Below are 25795 nucleotides of genomic sequence, written 5' to 3'. Positions count from 1 at the left end.
GGCCTAAACCCGGCCCATCGCCAAGGGGTTAAGGCCTAAACCCGGCCCATCGCCAAGGGGTTAAGGCCTAAACCCGGCCCATCGCCAAGGGGTTAAGGCCTAAACCCGGCCCATCGCCAAGGGGTTAAGGCCTAAACCCGGCCCATCGCCAAGGGGTTAAGGCCTAAACCCGGCCCATCGCCAAGGGGTTAAGGCCTAAACCCGGCCCATCGCCAAGGGGTTAAGGCCTAAACCCGGCCCATCGCCAAGGGGTTAAGGCCTAAACCCGGCCCATCGCCAAGGGGTTAAGGCCTAAACCCGGCCCATCGCCAAGGGGTTAAGGCCTAAACCCGGCCCATCGCTGGCTGGCTCAGCCAATTAGAGCAATCTCTTGCTGGAAGCGGGGATTTCAATCCCTGTCACTAGCAAAAGATCCTCTGTCTGCTTGATAAATGCCCAGCAGCCTTCCGGGAGCTCTGGAGAACAGTGGCCGGGACCCCAAAAGTGCCAGCTAAGTGAGTATTCCTTTTTTTTTTTTGGTAGTGTAGCTAGTGCTTGCGTTTAGCGCTTCCAAAAACGTGGTACCAAGTTGTGCCACGCTTTCAGCAGCACTGAAACAGCTTCCCATTCATTTCAACGGGCAACGCATGGCTGAAAACGGCCAAAGATTGACAGCGATGCTTGTTCTAAGCGCTGAAAAGGCAGCGCTAAAAGCTGTACAGAACAGTCTGTGTGAGGGAGGCCTACAGGTCCTAGCCAACTCTTGGCCTGATGTCAAGAGCTCTTATTGACTAAGCATGTTGATCGGCACTTGTATACATTAGTTTTGCACGGGCCAAGAATCGCTGGTATTTACAATCATTTGTCCCCATGGAGTTTTTGTACATCTCCCATTCACATGGGCAGACGTATAGCCGACCAATAGGCTGATGAACGAGCGCTACCCACTTTATTGGCTGGTTGTTGCCTCTCTTACAAGGACCTACAATCCAGCAAGTGGACCTTCACGATTGATAATCAGGCCATGTAAAAGGGTCTTAAATAAGTTGTGCCAAGATTGCAAGAGCTCTCCTATCCAGGATAGGGAATATAACTTGCTGATCGTGGCGATCTCAATGACGAGACTCCCGACGATCTGACATTCCCAACAAGGAGACGACTGAATGGAGCGCTGGTCCTACAAGTGCACTAGCGCTCTATTCACCTTACATGCAACTACAAAGATCCCCGAGCAGCACCCGCTCAGGTATTTCCATCGGCCCCATTGAATGGAGTGCTGACCGTGCATGCTCAGTCAGCACTGCATTCATTCCGACGTCACTGAGCGTCGGGTGAAGCAACTCCCGCAGCAACATGGGCGTCCTGTTTTGGAGATTGTCAGGGGTCTTAGCGGTGGGACCCCTCATTGATCAGCAAGTTATTCCTTATCCTGTGGATATCAATGAACCTAAAATGATGTATTTGTGCTAAAAAATCTTGTTCAAGTTCTAGTCGCTTGGGGTCTCCGTCCTAATTTGCTGTTGACTGCCCATTGTTGTGTGAAGTCTTGCTCTAGTAAAAGAGACACGATGAATTACAGGAAATAAGAAGGGAGGGGTGGGTGGAAATTGCACTCATGCTTCCCATAGAAGTCTATGGTGAGGAGAGGGAGACAGACTTCTGTAGATGGCTGCTGCTAATAGTAAGTGATTTACTGCTACTGGAATCACATCTACACTGCTTAGTACTGCTGTTTAATGCCCTTCACGCTGATGTTATTTTTTATGTGTATGCTGCAGAGAAGAAGAGATCCTGCTCCCTATGTGTACAGTGTATGGAGACATCATAGCAGCAGTCTACACCCACCAGCTCAGAGAGAGAGAAGAGATACTGCTCTCCTATATGTGCAGTGTATAGAGACATTATAGCAGCAGCCTACACCCACCAGCTCAGAGAGATAGAGAATAGATCCTGCTCTCCTATGTGTGCAGTGTATGGAGACATCATAGCAGCAGTCTACACCCACCAGCTCAGAGAGAGAGAGAAGAGATACTGCTCTCCTATGTGTACAATGTATGGGGACATCATAGCAGCAGTCTACACCCACCAGCTCAGAGATGGAGAAGAGATCCTGCTCTCCTATGTGTGCAGTGTATGGAGACATCATACCAGCATTCTACACCCACCGGCTCAGAGATGGAGGAGAGATCCTGCTCCCTAGGTGTACATTGTATGGAGACATAGCAGCAGTCTACACCCACCAGCTGAGAGACAGAGAAGAGATCCTGCTCCCTATGTGTACAGTGTATGGAGACATCATAGCAGCAGTCTACACCCCCCAGCTGAGAGACAGAGAAGAGATCCTGCTCCCTATGTGTACAGTGTATGGAGACATCATAGCAACAGTCTACACCCACCAGCTCAGGGATAAAGAAGAGATCCTGCTCCCTAGGTGTACAGTGTATGGAGATGACATAGCAGCAGTATACTCCCATCAGCTCAGGGATAAAGAAGAGATCCTGCTCTCCTATGTGTGTACAGTGTATGGAGACATCATAGCAGCAGTCTACACCCACCAGCTCAGAGATAGAGAAGAGATCCTGCTCCGCTATGTGTACAGTGTATGGAGATGACATAGCAGCAGTCTACACCCACCAGCTCAGGGATAGAGAAGAGATCCTGCTCCCCTAAGTGTACAGTGTATGAAGACATCATAGCAGCAGGCTACACCCACCAGCTCAGAGAAGAGACAGAGACCCTGCTCCCTATGTGTACAGTGTATGGAGACATCATAGCAGCAGTCTACACCCACCAGCTCAGAGATAGATAGAGAAGAGATCCTGCTCCGCTATGTGTACAGTGTATGGAGACATCATAGCAGCAGTCTACACCCACCAGCTCAGAGATGGAGAAGAGATCCTGCTCTCCTATGTGTACAGTGTATGGAGACATCATAGCAGTAGTCTACACCCACCAGCTCAGAGAAGAGACAGAGACCCTGCTCCCTATGTGTACAGTGTATGGAGACATCATAGCAGCAGTCTACACCCTCCAGCTCAGAGATAGAGAAGAGATCCTGCTCTCCTATGTGTACAGTGTATGGAGACATAGCAGCAGTCTACACCCACCAGCTCAGGGATAAAGAAGAAATCCTGCTCTCCTATGTGTACAGTGTATGAAGACATCATAGCAGCAGTCTACATCCACCAGCTCAGAGATGGAGAAGAGATCCTGCTCCCCTATGTGTACAGTGTATGGAGACATCACAGCAGTAGTCTACACCCTCCAGCTCAGAGATAGAGAAGAGATCCTGCTCTCCTATGTGTACAGTGTATGGAGACATAGCAGCACTCTACACCCTCCAGCTCAGAGATAGAGAAGAGATCCTGCTCCCTATGTGTACAGTGTATGGAGACCTCATAGCAGCAGTCTACACCCTCCAGCTCAGAGATAGAGAAGAGATCCTGCTCCCTATGTGTACAGTGTATGGAGACATCATAGCAGCAGGCTACACCCACCAGCTCAGAGAAGAGACAGAGACAGAGACCCTGCTCCCTATGTGTACAGTGTATGGAGACATCATAGCATAGGCTTATTCTGAAAGTGCAGGTACACTTTACTCTCTGTATACATGAAAATCTGTAATAAACTTTCAACGTTACATTTTTCACAATTTTTAAGATCTCTGCTTGCTCTCAGTGAATGAGAACACTTTTGTTTCCATTCACAGGCCGTAATCCTGTACATAGCTCATTTTGCTGTTAACTGAAAAGTAGATGCAGCTATAACCAGCCTAGACAATGCTTTGTGAGCTAAACCACCTGGACTCCAGACTGACACATTATAATGAACTGTCTGGAGTGCAGGCTGTTGAGCTCAGAGCATTGTCTACACTGGATATAACTATCTACTTCTCAGCTGAGAGCAGGATGAGCTGTGTATAATGTATCAGTCTGGACTCTGGGCTGTTGAGCTCACAGAGCATTGTCTACACTGGATAGAACTGTCTACTTCTCAGCTGAGAGCAGGATGAGCTGTGTACAATGTATCAGTCTGGAGTCTGGGCTGTTGAGCTCACAGAGCATTGTCTACACTGGATATAGCTATCTACTTCTCAGCTGAGAGCAGGATGAGCTGTCTACAATGTATCATTCTGGACTCTGGGCTGTTGAGCTCACAGAGCATTGTCTACACTGGATAGAACTATCTACTTCTCAGCTGAGAACAGGATGAGCTATGCACAGGATTACAGCCTCAGAATGAAACAAGTTTGAAATCTTCAAAGATGGCAAATATTCTGAAAGCCGTGAGGAAGTGAAGTATGAAGCATAACTAGAAAGCCGTAGAACCTATCATTTACAAGAATGAATAAGAAAAATGAGATTTACATAAAACCAGAAAACCCCCCTGACTTAGGCCCAATGTCCACGTGCGGACTTTATTAATAAAATAGAGTGTGCCCCCCCACCCACCCACCCACCCACACACCCACCCACCCACACGGGAGAGCCATGCGTTTTGCTGCCCATAGGGATGCATTAGCATCTGTAGGGCTGCTAAAAGCATGTGGATGGGATTTCGTCCTGCCGTGTGAGTCGCACGCATGGGAAGAAATCGCAGCGTGCTCCATTTTCCTGTGGATGTGCTGCACAGACAGCTCCCATTGAAGCCTATGGAAGCCGTCCGTATCCGCCGCACAGCCACAGCTGTATATGTGCTGTGTTGGGGATACGCCGGAGAGCAGGCGTTTAGAAAAAAAAAAAAAAGCTGTGCGCGGCGCATGCGTGCGGCACGCTGCCGGCCGGAGGAAAGAAGATCCGGCCTGCACAGAGGAGTGTGTGTGGGGGTAATTACATTGGCGTGAGGTGTATGTATGGACCGACCCTTGAGGGCAGATGAATGAGGAAAGGGAAACGGCAAATGTTGGCTTGCAACCTCTTGCAGGACAAACTGCTGCCTGAAGGGGCAACAATTCTATAGATAATCCACAGAAAGGAGGGGCCGCATCTCTAATTTCTGCTACAGATTAGCCAATTCACATGGACGAGCCCCACTGTAACTCACTGGAACTAATCCATGGCAGCAATGAACAGGTTGGGGATTTTATCAGTGCGTGTGAATGGGGTACCAACCATCCGAATTACCTGGGGCTGCTGTACCAACCATGATCCTGACCCGGTTCAGGTAAACTGCGATCAGCTGTTGAACTTGGTTTAAGCATAAAGCATTGCGCCAACACTTTTTGATTTAGGATTTGTGAAACTAAGTTCAAGTGATCAAGAGGATATACCTAGAAGAAATGTATTGCACACTGTGATTGGTGGTTGTAGTCAGGTGGTCTTTCCAGCCTTCATAGTGATATAAAAGCATGGCCGCTGCCAGCAGAAACCGTGGCTGTAAAAGCATCAGCCTAGTCCGCCATCTTTGATTTTTCCAGTTGAACTTCGATTAACAAGATTGATCCATCTGAATTGGGGGATTACATAGACCTGAGATTTGAACCCGATCATGGGCTAAACTGTGTTGGTGCACGGTTTCTACTTGATAGACAATTACCTCTTGTTGATCGCCAATCAAAACATTGGGGCAACCGCCCCTTATTGGGATATTATCCCACCCCTTTCCTTAGCCCCTACCCTTCCTCCCTAAACTTCCCACTAGTGCAAGGGGGGCGGGGAGAGAAGAAATAATGGCTGCCTCCTTGAAGAGCCATGCATTTAAAAATCGCTACTGGCCGAAGGGCGGGCAGCCATCTCTCTAGACCTCCCCGTAAACATGTACGCTTGGCTGAGCATGTAACTTGACCATGGAGGGGAAAGTACGTCAAGGGCAGTAGCTTATCTCTACCAGAAACGAAGGATTGGGATATTAAAATCCAGCTGCCCAATCCTTAAAGGGGTTGTCCCGCGGCAGCAAGTGGGTCTATACACTTCTGTATGGCCATATTAATGCACTTTGTAATATACATTGTGCATTAATTATGAGCCATACAGAAGTTATAAAAAGTTTTTTACTTACCTGCTCCGTTGCTGGCGTCCTCGTCTCCATGGTGCCGACTAATTTTCGCCCTCCGATGGCCAAATTAGCCGCGCTTGCGCAGTCCTGGTCTTCTGCTCTCTTCAATGGAGCCGCTCGTGCAGAATGCAGGCTCCGTGTAGCTCCGCCCCATCACGTGCCGATTCCAGCCAATCAGGAGGCTGGAATCGGCAATGGACCGCACAGAAGAGCTGCGGTCCACGGAGGAAGAGGATTCCGGCGGCCATCTTCACAGGTAAGTATAGAAGTCACCGGAGCGCGGGGATTAAGGTAAGCGCTCCGGTAAGCTTTCTGTACGTCCCTGCATCGGGGTTGTCTCGCGCCGAACGGGGGGGGGGGGGTTGAAAAAAAAAAAAACCCGTTTCGGCGCGGGACAACCCCTTTAACTCCTCTGCCATCGGCGGAGAGTCAGGAGGTCTCCATACAACGCTGGCTGACAATCTAATGTGTATGGCCACCTTCAGACGAGATCATCAATTCTCATGGTGCCATCGGAGAGGAAGCACTTGAAGTGACACTTGAAGATTTTATATTTATCCAGCTGCAAAAATAAGAATGGAAGAAAAGGAGAAAATAAAAAGGACAAGGAGGAAATGAAGAAGAGCTCCACATCCTCGACACATGCCCATTAATAACGGCGCCCGCCCCCTCCGGCCTATTATACAGTGACAGCAGCTTAAATATAGCAGCCGCCGCCGACAATAGAAGCATTAGGGATCTCATTGTCTCATTGCCAAGGACAAGACGGGGGCTGCTTGGCATCCAGACTCTCGAATCACACAAATTTATCATCATTGTAAGCCTGGTAAGACGTCTTCCATCCAGACCTGACCCAAGTGTGAAGTGCTGGGCATTGAAGGTTAATAGAGTGCTTGGATATACAAGGGGAACCTATAGGACACGATGCCACATTTACTTCTAGCGCCAGGCAAAACCATCACCCCCCTCATGTATCACTTCAATGCATATTACTGCAAGGAGGAGGATACGAGGCGCCGTGGCCATCATACGTGTGATCACAGTCGAGGATACGAGGCGCCGTGGCCATCATACGTGTAATCACAGTCGAGGATATGAGGCGCCGTGACCATCATACGTGTAATCACAGCCGGACTGTCGCTTCCCTTTGAACTCGGATTGTGGGGGTCCGATGGCCGACAGAGTGAGCGCCCTCCCTAGGTCTTCCCTTTACGTGCTGCTGTTGTGAAGTGTTAAGCAGCGAGGATAAGCGGTTTCTTTAGTCCTGCCATTAGAGCAGATGCCAGACTTAGCACCCACTTCCCCTGGCATGGGAGACCCATACCAGGCTTCTGAGGCAGTTCTGCAAAAGCCATATGAAGCCCCTTGACGGCTGTCATTAAGGCTTGTGTGTGCTTTTCTGATTCTACATTCCCTTTAGCAGGGTTATACCCCGGCCCGTACACACAGTCTTGTAGTGAAAGTATATTGTATCCAGAGCCACCCGAGGACTTCAGCTTGTATGAACTTGGAAAGGTGGCAGGAAGCATCCTGGATAATGCACATCCTCGAACTGTCTATTCTGCAGTGACTGGCCCCCTTCATTAGACCCCCGGCCCCCTAACGACTGAAGCTTCCCTGTATGGCAATTCTCCCCGTGACCCCAGAGAGCAGCATAAAACCACATAACAAGTTTTTGTGGATCAGTTTCAGTGTGAATCCCCATCAGATGGGAAAATCCAGCGATCTGAGTGACTGCCAACATGGTGCAATCGGCGCTAGAGTAGCCGGGGTCGGGATGTCACTGCCGACCGTGAGGGGTTCTTGTGTAACAGTGTGGAGAGTGTACAGAGAATGGCGCGATCAAGGAAAACCATCCAGTGAAGGGGATCCTGTGGACGGAAACATCGAAAGGGGTCGGAGGAGGATGTCAGGAATCGTTCCGATGAACAGGTGCTGCACAGTCAGGAACAGCCAAAAACAACACTGGAGCTCCAACTAATGTTTTTGAAAATGCAACCAGAGCCCATGCAGACCGCCATGAGATGCTCTGCAGGTAACAATAACAATGAAGAAGCCTAAAAGGAAGTCGGTCACCTAACGTTTTGGACTACTGACTGAATATACTTATAAACGTGCGATCTTATGAGGAATCCATTGTTACAGTTCTCTACTTCCACCGTGCCGCCACTCTTCAGAAATCAGTCCTAAAGCCTGTGGTGCACCATATGCAGATTAGCGATGTGTGTGATGCAAGCCCGACCCGATTGATCAAGTGCAATGACGGAGAAAAGCATGGCATCTCCAGCATCTCGTACGAAAGGGGGTGGCGCTTGCAACAATGGGCAGAGAGAGAGCCAGAACTGGAATGCCCATGGGGGGGTCCAGCGCTACTATGCATGTGGCACACGACAAACCCCTTAAGGACCAATATCCCAAGCCAACATCACACATAGTAGTATATGCTGTGTTATTAGCCCAAAAGTCAGCTGACTGACTTCCTTTAAGAAAACCTCTTGCTTGTAAGCAATTTTCAAATTGGCTCTTAGGGAAAGAAGAAGAAACAAAGAAACTGAAGTGCAGACAACATTGTAAACAGCAGCGAGGCCGCGTACATCACTCCACAACTCATTGCGGACGCCCCTTCCTACAGCGCTGCGTACCTCCTTCATCTCTGTGTACTCTTCAGAGTTGGCCGCTATGCGATAATTCGTTATTAACCCCGTGAAGAACTGAACCAGAAAATCTCAATTTCAAAGGATCAAGACGTGATCGGGCCCCTGACGGGCAGAGGACAAGGTGCGCCGCTGGCGTAGGAGTCTGTAATAAGGAGGGTGAATGGCCGATCGTCTCCTATTATAGGGCAGCCGTAAAGGCGCTGAATAAAGCACCCAGGCAGAAAATGAGTGTGATTAGCGGCCATGCAAACAACTTAATGAAAGCGCATTTGTTTAAACAGCGGCGGAAGCCTCGTGGTTCACAAATAACCTGCACGGGGGACGCCGGCCCCGGGGCCGACCTGTTATCTGCGCAGAGTAATTCCTGTCATTACAGCATTGTTAATAGGTCCCTGCAGAGCAACTGAATGAGCGCAGCCTTACGAAGGAGCGAGAGAAGCCACCGGCGGCCGCGGATTAAGGAGAAGTCCTTCCTTATAAAAGTCTTATAATCTGAGCCAATCTCACTAACATCGCACTCCCCGCGATTCACGGATCCTTACTTAGATATGCGCAGGTATGATCAGTGACGCTGCACCATCTATTGTAAGGGGAAGGTAGTCTGAAGTCCCCTACTATCTCTTCAGAGCTTGCTGCTCCGTCCTCTATGCTTTACACTGCAGCTCAGCAGAAAGTCCGTACAGGGAAAGATTATTTACATTGCAGTAAGGATAGTGTGAATGTAAACGAAAGCAACTAAAACTGGAGTGAGATAAAGATAATAAGCGAGCGCCTCGAAGGCTATGGACCCCTTCAGGGGCGACATTTGTTCTGCTTTTCCACTTGAGTGCATGTATTTAGGGCCGGCGATCATTTTTGCAATGGGGGGGGGGGGGGGGGGGGGAATTAAAAATGTTGCACGGCTTGTCTTCTGAAGCTTCTACAGAAGACAAAGAGCTCTGTAAGCGAGGCTGGAGTAAGCGAGGCTGGAGTAAGCGAGGCTGGAGTAAGCGAGGCTGGAGTAAGCGAGGCTGGAGTAAGCGAGGCTGGAGTAAGCGAGGCTGGACGACGGCTTAGTTCTCAGCTCTTATTTCTTATCAGCTAATTTAGGACCACAGGGAGGGTGACATTTGTTGTGGCCATGAATAACCTGATAAGAACCTTCAGGATAGGGGGGGAGCAGAGGGGATCCAAGACACCAGTCCAGACTCACTGACCGAGCTCCTACCAAGACTGCAGTTTCTATATACAGAGATATGTAGAAGCTGCAGAAGTCTAGCGGTGCAAAAATTTTAATTAAACCCAATTGCAAAAATGATCATCAGCCCAAAATACATATATTTAAAGAAAAATGAGGAAAAAAAAAATAAGGAACCAAAAGACAGTGAAAAAAGGAAATAAAAACTGTCCTACAAGGAAAACAATGTTTGTGATGAGTTTCATATGTGAGTATTGAAATTGAAAATACAGACAATTTTCACAAAAAAAAAAAAAAAAAAAAAAAAGGAGAAAAACAAAAACTGTGCGCCAGCTGCAACCAGAAAGAAAAACACAGGCAGGAGATGGTTTAGATATTTAGATAAAAAATAAAATACATTTTATTCACCCCTTAAATTGCCCCCTCCAATAACAGTGCGAGCGACTGCACAGCCAATCACTTGCTCCGGCAATAATCATGTCATGTGCGTTATAGCACTGCTGAAGCCTGTGATTGGCTGAACAGCAAAACGGCTGCTGCAGCCACTTCTGGGACCCGGACTCTTGCGCTGTGATAGGAGGGCCACTTAAAGCTGTACTCCCATTCCCAAATATGGACACGATGTAGATATCGCGGTCTACGAGGCGTCTGAGCTACGCCATTTCTGCAATTCTCAAAACAATCAATGAGAGAGAGTTACGCAAACAGCGAGATTCGCCGTTTCCGCAGCTCTCAAAATTGCGACCTATGCAAATTACGTAATTAACATATCGCAATACAGTCACAAAAAACAAGAAAAAAAAAAACACTACGTATCGATACAAGAAAAAAAAAGTAGAGAAGAAAATTAAAAACAGAAGGAGGAGAGCGGTGGGGGTGCTGACCTCAGGACACTTCCGTCTGCAGATGGACGCATATCAGCAGGATCATAGGCGAGGCCAGCCGCGGCCGGGCACCATGCCGGGGAGAGAAAAAGATCCTATCCGAGGAGGCGGCTGCTCAGCCCTCTGGGGAAACACCTGCCGATCCCTCCTGCTCTCCGAAAAAAGGCGATGAACCTGCGGAATTAAAAAGTACAAGACGTTAAAATGCGTAGAAGTAATCGCGCTCCCCATTATGTATGCATAACCCCGCCCACACGCAACAAAACCCCAAAAACAAATATGGCTGCAGGGATTGGTGCAAAGCTTTCCCCAACGCCTGCTGGCGCATCTATGTATTACAGCCCAAGAACAGGGTGACCGCTCCCGGGGAGCCGTGATTGGTCGTCACAGTTTTTTTTTCCAGAAACGGATATAAGAAAAATAGTTTTTCTTTCATTTTCATTAACCATTTGCTACCCAAGAGCGCATTGGGCGTATGGTAGATATACCTGTGTGGGGTCCGATCAGCCAACCCCCTTGAGATGACACCTGGGAGGAGAAGCAGGAGTGCGGCGCGGCCAAACGATGCATTAAGGGAGGGGAGTATAGATTTGGAATAAAGATTAGTCAGACTTGGCTGGAACGCGGCATCTCGGAAAGGGAGAGGAAAAAAAAAAAAAAAAGGCGAGACGGGAAGAATCTCCTAGGTATAAAGATTGATGTCAATGGGGCTGTCTGAGATAGCAGCTAATTGAAAAACAAGGCAGCAGGACTTGAAGTGCGCCGGGAGGAGGTGGGGGAGACGAAGCCACAGACGTCGCCTGACATTTACACGCTAAGCCTTTCGCTTTTGACGTCTGCTCCGGCTAAGACGGGGTTAAACGCTGCGCGCTGTAACGGCGCACGGGGCTGTGAGGCAGGAAACGCCATTTTCAAGGACCCTTCAGGTATAATTGAGTCGTTTATTGCCAAATGTAATAATAAGGTACAAGAAGAAAACTGAAACATTGGAGAAGAGGAAATTACATCTGTGGAGCAAGAGACGCCAATCAAAGTCAGGCGGCGGGCAGCGGGCACGGGGTGGCGGTTTTTTCCCTCTCTTCTTAAAGTGCCCCTCCGGTTTATGACACATTAGAAGTTTTCATCGCGGCACAGCTGGGAATGCACAAAAAGGTCGATGACTACCCGGATAGTGTTAGTTCAGGGGCTTCGGGAGGACGTGAGAAGTGTAAGTGCGCCAATGATGGCCAATTCTAGCTAACAGTAGGGATCGAAGCTCAGGCGCGATCCCTTCATAACAGAGGAAGATTTTGCAGGGAGAGAGATTTATCAATAGTGAGGTACAATCCTAGTCAAAAACATCCGACTACTATAAGAAGAAGAAGTTGTCGCTGGGCTGCAAAACTCGGCATGCAGTTACATCTCAGGCAGATATGGGAATGATTAGATGAACGGTCTTGTCACCGGAGGTCCTAAAAGTGGTTCCCCCCTTGGCCTATAAGAGGCTCCTTGTGTTTTCAAACCAATTCCTGACATCCTCCTTTGACCCCTTTCAGTGATCAGTTGTTTCCATTCACAGGATCCCCTTTCTGCGGAAGGTTTTCCCTCTAACACACCATTCCTTGTATACTCTCCACACCGTTACATGAGAAAGCCCAACTGTAGAAATCATGGTCCTGGGAAGGAGTCTTCTTAAAGGGGCGTGTGGTTTCAACTTTAGGCTATCGAACTGTTTAGCTTGAGTTAATAGTAAAAATAATATTCATGTTCAGCTGCCTTCAGTCCCTGGAGCTCCGCTGTCCGGCTTCCGCTGCTCCGTCCTGCTCTGCAGGAAGTCCGGTGATCACTGCGGCCAATCAGAGGCCGTAGAGTCACCTTCCAAATTCCACGCATCAGTGCCCACATCCTTGGCGCCATGATGCCAGGAGTTTGCTGCAGCCAATCATCCGATTTCCGGGACAGAAGGGAGTTTGCGTTATTTTCTCATTTTAACTCATGCCCAGCGGTTGCATAGCTTTAAGTAGAAACCCCAGCGCCCCTTTAAGCAGCAGCTGGTATTTGATAAGGGTGCACTCACACATGCAGGTTTCGTTTAGATTTTTAAATGCACTTTTTGAAGCCAAAACCAGAAGTGAATCATGAAGGGAGATAAAGTATAAAAAGACGGATCCACTCATGGCTTCAAAAACTGCATCAAAAAACTTGAACAAAACCTTTAAAGTGTCAACACACCCCAAGACGCACAACGGGGCGCAGGACTACCTGATGGACATGGTACATAGCATGCATTGGTGGTCTAAGACTGGCCGGCACGGCTCATGTGGACGGCACTTGTAGGTGTAGTGCCTTACAGTAATGCTCCATACTAGTACACAGCGTGCAGCCGGTAGTCAGAGAAGCGGCCATCTTTGCTTCTCCAGGCCTGGAGGGTCGCTTTAAACCCTTTATTTTATGTCATAACATGGCCCCTTTTCCCCCCCAAATTTTGTTTTCTCCTCCCTATTTTCAAAAAATTCATAACTCTTATTTTCCCGCTGACATCGCGGTTTGAGGGCTACTTTTCTGCGGGACAACTTCTACTTTGCAGTGATGACAGATCATGTCCTGAAAACTTTTATAACTTTTTAAATGGAGTGTGGAGTGCAGTGAGAAAAAAAAAGCAGTTTGGCCATCTTTTGGGGGATGGGTCTTTTTAGGATGTACACTGTGGCAAAAATACAAAAAAAGTTTTATTCTGTGGTTTACTACAATTAAAACTACTGTGTTTCCCCTAAAATAAGACAGTGTCTTATATAAATTTTTGTTCAAGAAGGTTTAACTTTTTTACATGTATAGCTGCCTGGACACTATTTAAATTGACTTTTTTAAAATGAACTGTTAGCAGGGCTTAATTTTGGAGTAGGGCTTATATTTCAAGCATCCTCAAAAAGCCTGAAAAATCATTTTGCATCCTCAAAAATTCTGGAAAATCATGCTATGTCTTATTTTCAGGGAAACAGGGTACTTAAAAAAAAAATTAGACTTTTGCTGTACTTTTAAAATACCATCTTCTGATCGCTGTAACTACCTTTCCATTTTTAGCGGAACAATCTGCGGTTTCTATGGTACCACTTTGGCGCACAAACAACTTCATCACTCATGACATTTACCTGAAGACAGGGTGACCAAAAAAAAAAGTGAAATTGCTACTTTTTTATTCTTCCTGACATTTAACATGCGGGATAAAGGTGTTATTTTGATAGATTGGAGCTCAGCAATACCAAACGTGTTTTGGGGGGTTTGTTTAGATTTTTTTTTCTTCATTATAAAAACACAGGATTTTTTAAAATTAAAAAAAAAAACAACAACTTTGTTTTTACAATAAGAAAAAAAATACAAAGAAACAAAATAATCCCCCAACTCCTCCCCATACATTCTTTCCCGATAGGAAACGTGAACTTGTGACTGCTTGATGGCGTTATATCATACACTGAAGTATTGCAGTATATTGTATTTCTGCTGGCATTCTATTAGGACAGGCCGCAAAATATAGGGGAGCCCTGGGGCCCTTAGAAGGCCCCTAGCTGCCATGACACCTTACAATCTTAGCCCCAAAAGGCTAATTTGAAACCAAGGACAGCGGTCGGTGCATTTAAATGCCGCTGTCAGAACTTAAAGGAGTAACAGCTGCAAAAGGGGGGGGGGGGGGGGGTGCCAGCTGTCAGACGGCTCCTACTGTCCGAGCATGGAGAGAGTCCAAACAAACCCGCACAAAAAGTTCCTTTATTACCCTCTAACTTTCTTTGATGAGTCTTAAAGGGGTTGTCCCGCGGCAGCAAGTGGGGGTATACACTTCTGTATGGCCATATTAATGCACTTTGTAATGTACATTGTGCATTAATTATGAGCCATACAGAAGTTATCAAAAGTTTTATACTTACCTGCTCCGTTGCTGGCGTCCTCGTTCCCATGGTGCCGACTAATTTTCGGGCTCCGATGGCCAAATTAGCCGCGCTTGCGCAGTCCGGGTCTTCTGCTCTCTTCAATGCAGCCGCTCGTGCAGAATGCCGTCTCCGTGTAGCTCCGCCCCGTCACGTGCCGATTCCAGCCAATCAGGAGGCTGGAATCGGCAATGGACAGCACAGAAGAGCTGCGGTCCACGGAGGGAGCAGACCCCGGCGGCCATCTTCAGCAGGTGAGTATGAAGACGCCGGACCGCCGGGATTCAGGTAAGCACTCTCCGGTTTGTTTTTTTAACCCCTGCATCGGGGTTGTCTCACGCCGAACGGGGGGGGGGGGGGGGGGGGGGGGTGTTTAAAAAAAACAAAAAAGTTTCGGCGCGGGACAACCCCTTTAACAGTCGCTATATGTGGTAAATATTAAACCATGAGGTCAACGTGTCTAAATATCAGACCAATATCCAACCTGTAAGCTCCTAGCGCTTCTCTACTATGTACACAGAGGCTTATATAGAAGGGCATTAGGTGGTAAAAGACAAGGAGTTATCAGTAATTGTTTTTAGCCTACGTGCCCAAAAAGTGACAAAAAAGCAAAAAAAAGCATTTGCATGAGCTTACAGTGATGGCAGAAAAATCATAAAATCGCTCAGCGGTTCACATTCACTGGTCCCGCCGGTCACATTCACTGGTCCCGCCGGTCACATTCACTGGTCCCGCCGGTCACATTCACTGGTCCCGCCGGTCACATTCACTGGTCCCGCCGGTCACATTCACTGGTCTCGCCGGTCACATTCACTGGTCTCGCCGGTCACATTCACTGGTCTCGCCGGTCACATTCACTGGTCTCGCCGGTCACGCGATCAGGTTTATACCTACATAAAATGAGTGACGAACGAGAGGCAAACAAATTCTCGTTAGTCGTTCGATCGTTGGACCGTGAGAATTTGAACGATAATCGTTCTGTGTCGAAGTGCCCCTAACCACAGAGATAAGGAGGCTCCTTTACACGCTGGATAATGGAGGCTATTACCATCCAGTCAGGAAGAGGATCACACAAATTTGAAGTAATACTGGATAGCCAAGGACATCATGGTTGACCAAATACAAGAGTCTCCTGTAAGCAGCTCAGCAGAGACACCCTGAACCCGGCTAGTCTAGCACCGATGACCCGGCCTCGTTGGTTGGAAGTCGCTCCGATCGCTGGATTTTCCCATCTAATGTGGATTCACACTGAAACTGATCCACAGAAAACTTGTCATGTGATTATATACTGCACTCCGGGGTCACACGGAGAATTACCATACAGGCATTTCTTGTCCTGCATTGTAGCAGAAATCAGTAAATAAGATCCTAATGGAACCTCCAACGCCGGTGAGAAAGAACCCTTAATTTAGTAGAGTAACAGAGAGAACCCAGAGCCAACAATCAGGGCGAGACGCTCATTCTGGGTAACCGAATCCGTAACTGAAAAGTGGAGTTTTCAAAATAATAGCAGCGAGGAGTTAATTTGGCAAAGTCATTAATTCTGTAGAACAACAAGGGTTAATTCTGGCCCCCTATTTAAGGTAGGACGACTGCAAATCTCATACCCGTTGGTCGTTCCAGACTGTTCTGATGAAGGACGGACTTTGATTAAGAAGTTGATTGGAGAGGAAAACCGTAGAGAAGTGCAGCAGATTACAGGCTGCTCCGCTGCAATCATCTCAAATGTCTTTAAGTGGCAGCCCAAACCTGAGACGTAGAAGGAGGCAGGGAACTACTGTTCAAGTGGATCGAAGAAGAGCCAAACCGTCCGAGACTCAGCCAATGATCACCTCCAGGAAAGCCGAAGATCTGAGCCTTCCAGTGAGTAGCGCTACCATCAGAAGACCATTAAGTGAAGCCAAAGTTACCGGCAAGAACTCCCCGCTAAGGCCCCTTGTTGGCAAACAGACATGTCGTGAATGGGTTAAAACTCGCAAAGTAGCAGTGACTGCGCCAAAGAGGAGTGGTGCAACATTTCGTGGACTGATGAAAGTGCTTTTTGGGTCCAGCGGCCGCAGACATTACATCAGACGACCCCCGAGCTCCGAACTGAAGCCATAGCCCTCTGTAGATACCATAAAGCATGGCGGTGCAGAAATGGGGACGTTCCTCGTACCGCGGGGCCTGTTTATCACATACAAGCGATCATGGATCAGTTTGAATATATCAAAACACTTGAAGATCATGTTGCCCGATGCCGAAGAAATGTCCTTGAGAGGAGCGTTACAATCCGCCAGTAAGGGAACAACATCCCGGTTACAGACAGGACTGAGGTCATGGAGCGGCCGGCCCAATCCCATACAATCCCCAGACCTCATCCTATAGAGAACTTCTGGGGGGACATCAAAAAAGTGGTTTACGAGGCAAAACCAACAAATGTAGAAGAGCTGGGGAGCGTAGAAGTTGGTGGACTCCGTACAAGATAATGGTCATGCCAACAAATATTAGTTCGGTCAAAGTAAAGTGAAATCTTGACCATTTTCTTTCAGTTTCTACATGACATTTTTCTATTAAAAACTCAAAAATGCTGACACTGCTATTTTTTATGAACTGCCGAAAACCCCCTTTTCTTTCCTTCCTGCAGCGGATGAACACAAACTGGATACATTCTGTGATTGTGACGATTCGGATGTGTGGTATCATCCCATTAATAACGTTTTCCTCCCCCATCCATCAGCATTTTTGGTAATAAACGGCAGGAATTCTAGCAAGGTGTGAAATAAAAGTGGCGCATCTGGTGATGAATTAAGTAGGAAGCTGCGGGGAAGAAGCGCAGTAATAGTATGTAAGACGCAGGAAGGTCGCCGGGGGGCATCCTTAGGATACAGGCAGGAGCACGAGGAGGCGGCGAGACGTCTTTAGAAGCTCCTCAGACTGCAGTGAATGTCATCCGTCATCCCAGAAGATGAAGGGGAAATCAGACAATCTGCGCTAATAGATGACTTGTGCCACAAGCGGCCCCTGCGAGCAGCGCAAGGACTGCAAATAGCTGCGAGATGGAAGAGCAACAATCTGTCAGCTCCCATTAGGAGGAGTGCGGCACGAGGAGCGGCCGACATAGGGGGCGCTCACCGCAGATCCTGCAGCCGGCCACAACCCCACATCACACACGTTTATGGGCCCGTTACACAAAGATCAGCTGTTGGGGCACAACACCCTCACCGTGGGACAGAACACACTGTATACGGGGCCGCACTGCATTATGGGAGATGGAGGGTCTATATACAGCAGCTTTACATTATTCTACCTGTCCGATATACAGTATGGATATCAGCTGGGTTGTGGCCCCTCTAAGAGATGGACAGCAAAACTGAATTGCAAAGTTGTAGAGCAGCATGTGAGGAGCAGAAATCCACTTTCCGTCCCTGAGAGTCCGGTGGGACCGCCGCTGGGACTGAAGTAAGGGAACATACTGGAAGTGCCCTACTTCTGTATAACCATATACTTACAGCTCTATTACACCTGCTATTGCCATATAATCTCATATACACCCATATACTGACCACTTTATAATACATTATATACACCCATATATTGTCAGCCCCATATTGCCCTATATACCTGCTATACACCCATATACTCATCTCTATATTAAGGCCCACTTTGACAACGATTATCGCTTTAAGAGTCGCTCAAAGACCACCTTTTGAGCGATAATCGTTGTGTGCATTCACGTGCTCCGATAACTGGTGTGTTCACGGAGCGCTCAGCTGATATCCAGCTGCCTCAGAGCAGGCCAAATACAGTAGACAGCTGGAGTGCAGTCTTCTGCATACTCCTGCTGTGTTCACGGAGCACTCAGCTGGTATACAGCTGAGCGCTCCGAGCAGGGCATGCAGAACACAGCTGGAGCGCTGTCTTTTGCATACAGCTGCTGTGTTCTCGGAGTGCTCAGCTGATATCCAGCTGAGCACTCCGAGAGGGGTATGCAGAACACAGCTGGAGCGCTGTCTTCTGTATACTTCTACGGTGTTCTCGGAGAGTTCAGCTCATATACAGCTGAGCTCTCCAAGCGGGGTATGTGGAACACAGCTGGGCCGCTTTTTTCTGTATACAGCTGCTGTGTTCAGGGAGCGCTCAGCTGGTACACAGCTGAGCGCTCCGAGTGGGGTATACAGAAGACAGCTAGACAGCTTGTCTTCTTCATACTCTGGCTGTGTTCTCCGAGCGCGATACCAGCTGAAACAATAGAATCAGCAGTATCCCGCTGAGAACTCAGCCTGCGGTCCTGATAAGAATCATTGTTGTCTTTTAGCTAGCTGAAGGACAACAATGAGCAAATCGAGCATGAGCAGCGCACAATGGCCGCGCGATTAGACTACGATTATCGGTCAAAAGACGGCTTTTAATCGTTGGGTCTAAATGGGGTCTTACCCTATACATTGACAGCTCTCCATTATCCTATATACCTACATACATTCATATACGGACACCCCTATATCTTAACCCTTCATTTTCCTATATACCTGGTATATGCACATACTGATAGTTCTACATTTTTCTACATACCCACAATACATCCATATACCAACAGCTTTATGCTATTCTATATATCTCTATATCCTAAGAGCTCTACATTACATTACAGCACCACTCTGACACATGCCCTGGATGAAGCAGCACCCACCATGACCCAAACCATCCGATATAGACCGCGGCACCCCTGGCTCACGCCTCAAACGCGTTTCATCCGCGGTGCTCTAGGTGCGCTGAACGGCTGTGGAGGAAGTCGCAAATGTCTGCGGACTTTTGCCACTACAAATTCATGCTCAGAACTTACAACCTCGCCCTCCACCACGCCAAACAAGTCTACTTCACCTCTCTCGTCTCCTCACTATCCCACAACCCTAAACGGCTCTTTGATACTTTTCACTCCCTTCTCAGCCCTAAACCGCAGCCCCCGGTGACGGATCTCAGTGCTGTAGAGCTGGCTGCCTACTTCAAAAAGAAAATAGACGACATCCGTCAGGAAATAACTTCCCAATCCCAGACTAGCCCCGACCCTAGTCTCTGACACTGTTGACCTCAAACTCCTCAGTATGCTTCGCTCCATTGGCCTAAAGGACCCTGCTCTCTCCTGGTTCTCTTCCTACCTATCTGACAGCTCTTTCAGTGTCTCCTTTGCTGGCTCTACCTCCCCTCCTCTTCCCCTTGCTGTTGGGGTCCCCCAGGGCTCGGTCCTCGGCCCCCTCCTTTTCTCTATCTACACAGCCCCTATTGGACAAACCTCAGGAGTTTTGACACCCAGCTATACACCTCTTCCCGTGACATCTCTGCACCTTTCCTCCAGAACATCACCGACTGTCTGTCCGCTGTCTCTAACACTATGTCCTCTCTCTCTACCTAAAACCAAACCTCTCTAAAACTGACCTACTGGTGTTTCCAGCCTCCACTAACGGACCTCCTCCTGACATCTCCATCTCAGTGTGTTGCACCATAACTCCCAGCACGCCCGCTGCCTTGGGGTCATATTCGACTCGGATCTCTCCTTTACCCCCTACATCCAATCTCTGGCCCGAACATGTCAGCTGCACCTCAAGAACATCGCAAGAATCCGCTCTTTTCTCACTGTAAACACACTAAAAAGCTTACTGTTGCCCTCATCTACTCCCGGCTCGATTATTGCAACTCGTTGCTGATCGGCCTCCCCTGCACCAGACTCTACCCTCTCCAATCCATCCTGAATGCGGCAGCCAGGCTCATCTTCCTGTCCAGCTGCTACTCGGACGCCTCTGTCCTGTGCCGGTCACTGCACTGGCTGCCCGTTAAATACAGAGTTCAATTTAAACTGGCTACCTTCATCCACAAAGCCCTCCACAGTGCAGCGCCCCCTATATCGCCTCCCTCATCTCAATCCATCACCCAGCCCGGGCTCTCCGCTCTGCTAGCGAAATCAGACTAAGTGCCCCTTTAATTCGAACCTCTCATTCCTGCCTCCAGGACTTCTCCAGAGCAGCACCGGTCCTCTGGAACGCACTACCAAAGGCTACCCGAGCAATCCAGGACTCACAGAACTTCAGGCGTGCTCTAAAAACGCACCTCTTCAGGGAGGCATACCGAATTCCCTAAACAAACCCCTTTGTATCCCCCTGATAACATGCTCCCTGACCTACTGACTGCAATCCCTGCTAGCCATCATAAACCGCTCCTGCAGTCATAACGATTCTGCCGTCACACGGCTAAATGTCTGACCGTCTATGTGTATATCACCCCTCACTCCCCACCTCCCCATACCGCGCACATCTCTAGCCCCTTTACCTTCTGTATCACCCCATTACTTGTAGTATGTAAGCTCGTTGGAGCAGGACCCGCACCCCTATTGTCTCCATCAACTGATTACTATGTAACCGTGGTTCTGTAATGTTTGTACTTTTGTCTTTCTGTATCCCCCCCCCCCGTCTATGTAAGCGCTGCGGAATATGTTGGCGCTATACAAATAAAGATTATTATTTTTTATTATATACTAACAGCTGTATACTGTGCCCCCTATGTACAGCCGATCTAGGGTATATAATACACATCATGCATACATAACTCATCCGTTTCTTGCACTTGGCATTGAAGAATTTAGGTCTAAATAACAGCAATTTAGATAAAAGGAGTGGGGGGGGGGGGGGGGACACAAACCACGCAGAAGTGCAAGGCTTTGTCATAAATCACAGGCGGCTTCAGCACATGAGATACAAGAGGTGACACTTCACCGAGACATTGTGTTTGTTCTTGTCACTCCTTGACTCATGCTTCCAGGAAGGAGGCCTCACACTGAGGAGAAGTAATGAATCTCCTGCACCTTCACCCATCTGTGCCGGGACCATCACATCACAAAAGGTGCCGACCCTGTACCCTGGGGGCACTGGTGATCAGGAACCACCAGCAGGACAGGATGCCCCGCCATCAGTCACCATGTAGTGTCATACAGAGATGTTACAGAGTTATCCAGGAGAGCAAAGTGGGATTGTTCCCAGCAAGAGAAACCACATAATCCTGTAGATAGGAGACCTTTTAATAGCCAACAAAGATACATGTTACAGGCAGCTTACAGATCTCCTATAGACCCTTCGTCAGGCTTAATGAAACCATTTGGATGGGATTATATATATACACATATACATATATATATACACATATATACACACACGCATAAAAATGCAGAGATGCCACCCCTCGTGACCTAAATACAGATAGTCCCCGACTTGCGAACGTTCGATTTACGAACTTCGCAAGATGCGAACAATCTGGCCAGCACAGTATGATGTCATGCTACGGCATGACATCATGCTGTGCAGGGACCGGACAGGCTTCTACCAAGCCTATCCAGTTAGATCGCGGGACGCTGTGCGATTGCTAGGCAGACGGGGCCTTCTGAAAGGCCCTAGGGCTACCTATGCAGAGCACCTATCAAGCCGTGTGGTATTTAAAGTGTTAACAGTTCCGACGAGCGGCGGGGTTCATTGGAACTGCAGCCGCCGGGTGCCCGCTGTAAGAACAGCCAGCATCCGAGGTTGTATGCAGCGGGATCCACCCGCGATCCCCTCCATACAAACATTTGCTCGGACTTGCGAACAGGCTCCTGGAACTGAACCTGTCCACAAGTAGGGGATCCTCTGTACAAATGTTCCCACACAGAAACTGGAAACGGATCTGCACTTAAAACAATCTTAGACAAGCTGAGCAGGGAAGTGGATACTTCACTAGATGGTGTGTGTTAGCTCTCCTTCAGACCTGCACATAAAGGAGATGGAACAATACCTCTGCAGCGCCCCCTATTGCATGTCAGCATTCCTTCAAATCAATGTTTCAATTTTTATGAAGTTTTTAAAAAACAATGATTGGGAGTATCACCCCTTTCTGGGTGCTCTCCTTAGAGAGAGACGATGCCATCCCCTGAGCCACTCACCCCCAGGTGTCTCCACACACCCCCTGGGTGCTCTCATTATGGACATTCATCCTGACCTCCTTCAGACCTTTCATAGTCTCCACTAATGCAAGAATCCCGCTCCAAGGTTCATTCCATTCTTGAGGGTATCAAACATGGTCATAAATCAATACTCCTAATTTCTTCTGTGACGCTGTGACTTGAAGTTGCCCTTCTGTATGATAACGGTCATCTACTCTATGCTGTGTCCATGACCACATAAATGTTTTGCCACAGGTAGTTCAGTCTTGCCCTCTCTAATTGTGAGATCTCATCCTCGCTCTCAGTTTTTGTCCTGTTTCTCTGATATAAAGCCCCCCAAGAGGACATTTACTGCACCGGATCAGGTACACAACATCAGACGTGGAACATGTGAATGTCCCCGGGGTCTTATAGTCCTGTTGTGTGTTGGGGATCCGTATCCTGTCCGCAGTCAGTATATGTGAGCAGGTCTTACAGCTCCTTACATTACAGGGATAAGGTCTGGGAATATGGTGTTCAGTCATCCTTGTGTAGGGTATGGTGGAGTTTCTTTGCAGTCTTCCCTAGTACCTCTAGCTGTGATATAAGAACATGGCATACGCCAACCTCCTGGTACAGAAGTTTCTCCTCAGAGACGCTGATGGCTCCCCTTCCTGCGCTCATCACCACTAGATGCCAGCTGCTTCCTGGCACTGGGCTGCAGGTTTAAGAACCTACATGTCCAAAGTTCTCAGAGACGGGAGAAGTGGGGCAGCTGAAGAAATGACTGGTTACCTAAAAGGTTGGAATAACTGTACAGCACTAGAACGAATATGGGCGAATACTGCAGAACTTGGGTTCTATCAGTATGGGAAAGAAATGATTAACGCAGGACTCTGTTCATAATTTGGGTGCCCGTACACGTAGTAGTTTTGCTGAAAGTTTCAGAGGTGCTGCCACCTATGAACAAGACTGTACCAGCTACAATAAAGCTGCCCCCTATATACAAGAACATAACTACTATAATACTGCCCCCTATGTACAAGAATATAACTACTATAATACTGCCCCCTATGTACAAGAATATAACTACTATAATACTGCCCCCTATGTACAAGAATATAACTACTATAATACTGCCCCCTATGTACAAGAATATAACTACTATAATACTGCCCCCTATGTACAAGAATATAACTACTATAATACTGCCCCCTATGTACAAGAATATAACTACTATAATACTGCCCCCCTATGTACAAGAATATAACTACTATAATACTGCCCACTATGTACAAGAATATAACTACTATAATACTGCCCCCCTATGTACAAGAATATAACTACTATAATACTGCCCACTATGTACAAGAATATAACTACTATAATACTGCCCCATGTACAAAAATATAACTACTATAATACTGCCCCCTATGTACAAGAATATAACTACTATAATACTGCCCCCTATGTACAAGAATATAACTAGTATAATACTGCCCCCTATATACAAGAACATAACTACTATAATACTGCCCCCTATGTACAAGAATATAACTACTATAATACTGCCCCCCTATGTACAAGAATATAACTACTATAATACTGCCCACTATGTACAAGAATATAACTACTATAATACTGCCCCATGTACAAAAATAACTACTATAATACTGCCCCCTATGTACAAGAATATAACTACTATAATACTGCCCCCTATGTACAAGAATATAACTACAATAATACTGCCTCCTATGTACAAGAATATAACTACTATAATACTGCCCACTATGTACAAGAATATAACTACTATAATACTGCCCCATGTACAAAAATATAACTACTATAATACTGCCCCCTATGTACAAGAATATAACTACTATAATACTGCCCCCTATGTACAAGAATATAACTACAATAATACTGCCTCCTATGTACAAAAATATAACTACTATAATACTGCCCCCTATGTACAAGAATATAACTACTATAATACTGCCCCCCTATGTACAAGAATATAACTACTATAATACTACCCCCTATGTACAAGAATATAACTCCTCTTTTTTTTTTTCTTTTTAACCATTTAGGAGACGTACAAATTTAACATTATCAGCATTTTGAGGTACACTGTTTTCCTGCACTAAGCCAAGATTGCAAAGGCTCATTAGTATCAGAATGATAGGTACCCCCACAAATGACTACATTACGAAAACTACACCCCTTAATGTATTTACTGAGGGGGGGGGGGGGGGGGGGTCAGGAGTATTTTTACCCGTTTTTTCAGGAATGAATGCAATTTAGGAGAAAAAAAATACAATTGCATATTTATGCAAATGTGTCATTTTAAAGGCCGTTTTTTTTCCCCACGTGAAAATGCGTATTTGCACCCAAAATGGATCCCCCCATTTCTCCCGTGTTCAGAGACATACCCATTGTGACTCTAATCTACTTACTGGACACATGGCTAGGCCTATAATGGAGGGAACACCCGTTGGATTTCAGGGCACAACTGAACAAATTTTATGCCCTATTGCCCACTTGTGCAGACAAAAAATAAATTTGACTCCCTAAAAATAATCCCCCCCCCCCTCTCCCTCTCCCTCCCATCCATGCCTTTTTTGGCATTCCTAAATCTTAGCTAAAAGTAATAATGTAAATTGTGTGGTATGTTTGAAGACAGGGGTAATTACGGGGGCTGGTTGGAATGGGCACATGGGGTAATAAAACCGGGTATCCCCCTCCTCTCATGTATTTTGGGGGGTATTTCTTGACCTCAGCGGTGGGGATGGGGTATATAAAAGTGGCGTTCCGTGAGTCTCCGTAATCTTGCTGCGGTGCGGCGGTCTCGCACAGAAGACGCTCAACAAGCTGCTCCTGGAACTGCAGGAAGGCGAACGTTCCCGGGGCTTCTTGTAAATTACGGATTACAGGTAGCGGTCTGAATAACGCCGGGCTCACATGGATGGATGTGGAATCCACTTGCGGAGGCCCGGCGGATCCTGGCTGTGGCGCTGCGTACTCACACAGGCGGTCATGCGCAGTACACCTTTTCCTGTTTGTATTTCCCCCGCCGTGGCTTAGCGATGACGCGGGTACCCGCAGCCCGTATACAAGGTAGTAGCGTATGGGCGGCGGGTATATCCGCGACCATGGAGCACAATGGGCTCTATGTTGCTGATATCCGCGGTAAAATAGAACCTGCTGCGTTCTCTTTTCTGTGAGTGGATTACGCAATTCCGACCCGCTAATGTGAGCGGAATTGTGTAATCCAATGCGATTGATCT

General features: G+C 47.5%; 1 protein-coding gene across 3 annotated transcripts in view; it reads right to left on the bottom strand.

Annotated features, from left to right (window-relative positions):
- The window catches only part of HMBOX1 (homeobox containing 1), an 85199-nt gene that overhangs the window by 36626 nt on the left and 22778 nt on the right, over positions 1-25795 (bottom strand). For all 3 annotated transcript variants that reach the window (XM_066594878.1, XM_066594882.1, XM_066594883.1), the window contains exon 2: positions 10692-10865. In XM_066594878.1, coding sequence (XP_066450975.1) covers positions 10692-10723 — 32 coding nt within the window. In that variant the 5' untranslated portion in view covers positions 10724-10865. The remainder of the gene's footprint in view (positions 1-10691; positions 10866-25795) is intronic.

Source organism: Eleutherodactylus coqui, chromosome 1 (assembly GCF_035609145.1).
Source record: "Eleutherodactylus coqui strain aEleCoq1 chromosome 1, aEleCoq1.hap1, whole genome shotgun sequence".
NCBI classification, from domain to species: domain Eukaryota; kingdom Metazoa; phylum Chordata; class Amphibia; order Anura; family Eleutherodactylidae; genus Eleutherodactylus; species Eleutherodactylus coqui.
The sequence above is the reverse complement of the archived record's forward strand: the minus strand, read 5'-3'. Positions and strand labels throughout refer to the sequence as shown.